Consider the following 5,000-nt stretch of genomic DNA (forward strand, 5'->3'; position numbering starts at 1 on the left):
GTATCTTTTAAGGTGGAGCGGTGTGTGTGAGTAAGAAGCGACTGTATCTTTTAATGTGGAGCGGTGTGTGTGAGTAAGAAGCGACTGTACCTTTTAAGGTGGAGCGGTGTGTGTGAGTAAGAAGCGACTGTACCTTTTAAGGTGGAGTGGTGTGTGTGAGTAAGAAGCGACTGTATCTTGTTGGTGTCTGAAGTGTAAATTGTCTGTAAGTGTTTATTCACTGTTTGAATTCCCACTGAAACTCATGTGTAACTCGAGCTGTTTAGTTTTGTAACACTTTCTCTCTGTGTTTACTTTCACGCAGTTAGCGCTCTCCTGAATTTAGAATCAGTTCCACCTTAAGTAATGTAACTGTAACCCCCCCAATTACTATTGGGTGTTTTATACACTGAATGGGAATGACGCTTTTCCTAAGTCCTGATAAAACACCTCCAGAACTCCAGAGAGCTGTGGCGTGAGCTCTGAACTCAAGCCCCGTTTCTCTGCTACGAGTAAGAAATATTTCTAATGAGAGTCTGCCTTCGTTATGTTAAACCCTAAGGGAAATCTTGACCAGGCTGTGGGTCAGTGAACACTAAAGGGTTAAGATGCGGCCATGCACTGATAGAGAGATGCACACACACACACATACACACACACAAATCAGCGGTGTGTCTTACTGTCGGCCCCACTCCGCTGCATTAGCCAAGAGAGCAACAAACCTGCCATTAGAAGCACTTTTACAGCTCGGCACTCATCTCCCAATTAGCTTAATGTGGCCTCTTTCTATGCATTCTGCAGATATCCAGGTCCTCCCCCTCCCTCCCTCAGAAACCTCATTACTGCCCCCCTATGCGCCCCCCCAGCGCTAAGACGGATTAGCTTGTCATTACGCATCCCCGAGTCCTGTACAGAAGTGCTGTTTTGCGAGGTTAATGACAATTAGCTAATAATTACGCCTCTACGTCTCGGCGTCCACTCTATTTATCGCCGCTCGCGCTTGCTGCGTGTGAGGTGCCACTGTGTCACCCCAAAATGGAGGCCATGACGGGGGTATTTATCTCCGCCGCCCCCCCGATAATGCCACCATGGGCTCAGAGCCTGGAGAATCACCGGAGAGGCGAGAGAGAGCGAGGGGAGAGTGATGGCCCCTTCTGCACTAAACAAAGCCCACAATTACGCAATTAGCCCGACATGGTATTAACAACACGGACGCCTGACGACCGAGCCCTTGTGATTAAGCCATTAAGGGATAAGAGTACACCACTGCAGGCCTCTGCTCTGACTGGCTGATGTTTGGATCGGAGGAAGCTACAGATCTAAACACATATCACTGCCGTTTCAGTGGAGACAACAACGAGAATCAGCTACAATCCTTTCTCAGCCTGAGCTCAAGGGGAATTTGTACATGACTGACTTCGAAACCCTTCCCAGGATTCACACAATGTGTACAACATATAGTTCCCACTTCACTGATGAACACATGAAATTCTGATGCCTACAAATAACTAACCCTAACCCTAATCTCCAAAAGATTTCGTCTCCTGTGTAACATTCTCCCACAGCAGTTCACAGCACTGTTTCTGTTTTTGTAGTGGAGTCCAGATCTAGTTCTAAATCTGAGTCTGGGTCTACACCATCTAAACCGTGGCGTGTAAACCTTGCAGAGCGCTGATTGTCCAGAGAGAGTCGTCACTCTATGCCACGCAACGCAGACGACCAGCACCAACTCTTCATCTGTAAAATCTCCAGCTGCAGCAGAGATCACGTTTGTTTTTATCCGACTCACGACGGCAGCTCGTAAAATGACGCCGTGGTCTTTTGAAGAGGTTCAAACGCTCCTTGGATCGGTGGCCGACGAAAGAATCCAGCGAGAGCTGGACGCTGCAACAAGGAAGGAACAAACTCTACTGATCTGTCTGAACTGATGACGGAGCTGTGTTCAGTCCCAAACAACAACAACACGCCGATACACCATGAGTAAACACTGCTTAACGTTACCACCGCCGTTGTTGTGGTTTCTAACGTTGATTTTAAACATTCACATTTGAACCTGAACCCTTCTGATAAAATCTTTAAAGAATCCAAACACCACGCCCCGTTCTATCCTCCGAACGCTGGAGTGGTAAACGTCCAACAGTGCGCTGTGGTTTCTGAAGTCTGGATCAGAACCAGCCCTGAGACGATCGATATCTCGTAGGCCCATCGTAAATCAGACCTAACTGTGGAGATCGCTCGTATGGCGAGTGTGTGTGAGACGGTAAGTAGCTGTGTACTGTTTGTACGGACGGAGCTGGCTCTTATTCGGTGTTGAGTCGGGTCACGGCGGGTCGAAACCTTCACGATGGAGCCGTTAAGCCGTAAAAACCCAGAGGAGTGCAGCGGGCCTGTTGTTTAAAAGCAGGAAGAGTGCCGGGGGGATCTTGTCCTCATAGATTTCCCAGAGAGAGCGGGTTCATAAATCAGATCTAAACATGGGGAAGTACAGAAGTGTGTGAACGCTCTGCGGTGTGTGTATTACTTCAGTTATGAGTACGCCCTGTAAACTCTGCGTTTCTAATGAGCTGTAAATCCTCTGATACGAAGCCGGACCGCGTGGATTCATAAACGTTTGGGTTATAAAGCCTCATGAGGGTCACTTTAGCTGCTTAAGAGTCTTTATGGACCTTCAGAGTGTGGTGTTATAGATGCTTTATAACAGACACCGACAGCAGTGGACTGTGAACACGTCATAACGTAACCAGTGTGATTAATTTTTTCTGAGGGGTTCCTATTGGTTATGACCAGTTCTGGTGGTTGGCAATGATTCTGATTGCCTCAGGTTTTTTTTTTTTCTGACTGGTTCTGATTGGTGGCTATTATACAGTCACTAAGCTCCCATCCACTGGTGGCGCTGTTTCACTGAATCCACGCAGACTGTGACCCCAGAGGAAAATCACAGAGACAGCAGTTAGATTGTTGTTCATGTGCACATCCATTCAGGGAGGGCTATATTTAGTAGACACTGTACGAACCCTGGGTACCTGCATTCACGTCTAAACTGGAGCTAACTGCAGTGAAAGAGCTGCTGTGGACGTGGTCAGTTCTGTCACAGCACTTTATTTGCAGTGGATTCTGTTCCAGTTCCTTTTGCTGAAAAATCACAGAAGGTGTTTATAAATCGCAGCAGACAGTGGCCTCATCTCATGCCTCGAGTGCTTATCTGTGTGTGAGGGGCTGTGCGCCGTCCGTACGGCGATCTGCGGTGACTGTGGTTTCCAGCGTCCAGTCCGTGGTCCTGGGAAAGTCTGTGATGAGAAGCCTCTCGTTTCCCAGTGGACCGGACCGGGATCTACTATTGATCCTGCTGCTCTTCATCCATCCCCCCGTCCTCCCACCCCCCGAAAAAAACAGCCCTCCATCCCTCCATCCCTCCATCCCTGAGTTCAGCACTTCAAGGAGGTTAAGCAGGAGCCCCCCTGTGATCTGAGTGGGGCTTGAACCCTGGGCTTCCTCTCTATTCTCCTCTTCTTTTACTTTTGAGCGCTGAATTATTTACAGCGACGCACTGAGGTTTCCGTAGGGGGCGAAGACGCCAAAGCCCAGTGCCTGGAGCCATGAGTTCACACACACACACACACACACACACACACACACACACACACACAAAGCCTCATCTGGGACCTGCAGTCCATCCAAAGTCCACTGAGGGCTAAAGGCCCAGGAACAACACTCACAAACACACACACACAACCCCCTGCACACTTACCACTGATCTCTCTCACACACACACACACACACACACACAGTCTTGGGACACCAGACTGGGACGTTTCCCCCGGGACAGTGGGCAGTTTGCAGGGTGAAAGTGGACAGAGAGCGGCTCCTGAAGGAAAACGGTGTTAAACAAAGAAAAAGAGAACGGAGAGAACAGAGAAAAAAAGGAGGACGAGTGCATCCCCAACCCCTGGATTTATAAACGCTGATGTATATGACTATCTCCCCCTCCCCTGAGAGTGAGGGATGGTGGGGGGCTTAAAGAGGGGGCTACAAATCCGTGCCAAGCCCAAGGAGCCTGTTTTCCATATAACGGCAGCATTACTGAAGCGGGAGGAGGATAAAACGAGGGCAAGCTGACGCTCAAACCAGGTGTTGCCCAATAAACTCCACACATGGCCCACGGCAACATCCATATTTCTCATTATGACCTGGAGCCGGGCCCGAGACGCTGTCCTTACAACTGTTTTAAACCGGATTACAGGGCGGATGGTCAGCGCCGAGCTCCCTGAGAAACTGCTCTGGTGTCTATCTGCACTAATCTCCTCGTTCAGAAGTGTGTGTGTGTGCTGTTCCCCGAGCTTTTCCAATCAGTACAGCCACAAAAACACACTCTCAAATCATGTTAGACTGGAAAACTGGGTCTCATCTGTAATTACTGAGTAATAACACCTTAACGACACATTCTATAACAGGTGATAAATTCGCTACATCGTACCGTTAGCTTAAGGGATAGTTTAAGGACTGTGTGTGTTCATCGTAAAGAAAAACAGAACAAAGAAATAAACAGGATAAACTTTTATAAACTCCCTATTAAATTCCCTGCTCATGTTATTATGCATTAATAACACTGTTATTAATTGTAGATATTTATGTTGAACTCAACCTTAGAGATGGAGTGTTTTATTAATGTATTCATTGCTTCAGACATAAGTCATATATTTACACAAATGCATCTTGATACTCTTGTCAAAATTCACATGTAATAGCAACAGCTGATACATTGTTATTAATGTTTAACAACACAGCTATTACTATTTTTAGTGTAAACGCTCCACAAATCTTTTTTTTTTTCTGAAACTGAAACAAGAGCTGAACAAACACAGACCCAGGACCCAGCCGCAAAGAATTCTGAGAGCTTATAAACACGTTAATAAGGATGTAATAACTAAGTAATTACATGTGAACACTAGAAAAGTTTGGAATCTGCCCTTTCCCACATATTTTCTCGGCTTGTTTCGGTCAGGGATGAATAAAAGCCGGAG

General features: G+C 47.1%; 1 protein-coding gene across 1 annotated transcript in view; it reads right to left on the reverse strand.

Moving 5' to 3' along the window:
• The window catches only part of bnc2 (basonuclin zinc finger protein 2), a 29,525-nt gene extending 27,340 nt beyond the window's left edge, over positions 1–2,185 (reverse strand). The window contains exon 1 of the mRNA XM_066658633.1: positions 2,033–2,185. Coding sequence (XP_066514730.1) covers positions 2,033–2,185 — 153 coding nt within the window. The remainder of the gene's footprint in view (positions 1–2,032) is intronic.
• Between the last annotated feature and the right edge of the window lie 2,815 nt (positions 2,186–5,000).

The sequence above is a fragment of the Hoplias malabaricus genome, unplaced genomic scaffold (assembly GCF_029633855.1).
Source record: "Hoplias malabaricus isolate fHopMal1 unplaced genomic scaffold, fHopMal1.hap1 scaffold_320, whole genome shotgun sequence".
Taxonomy (NCBI): domain Eukaryota; kingdom Metazoa; phylum Chordata; class Actinopteri; order Characiformes; family Erythrinidae; genus Hoplias; species Hoplias malabaricus.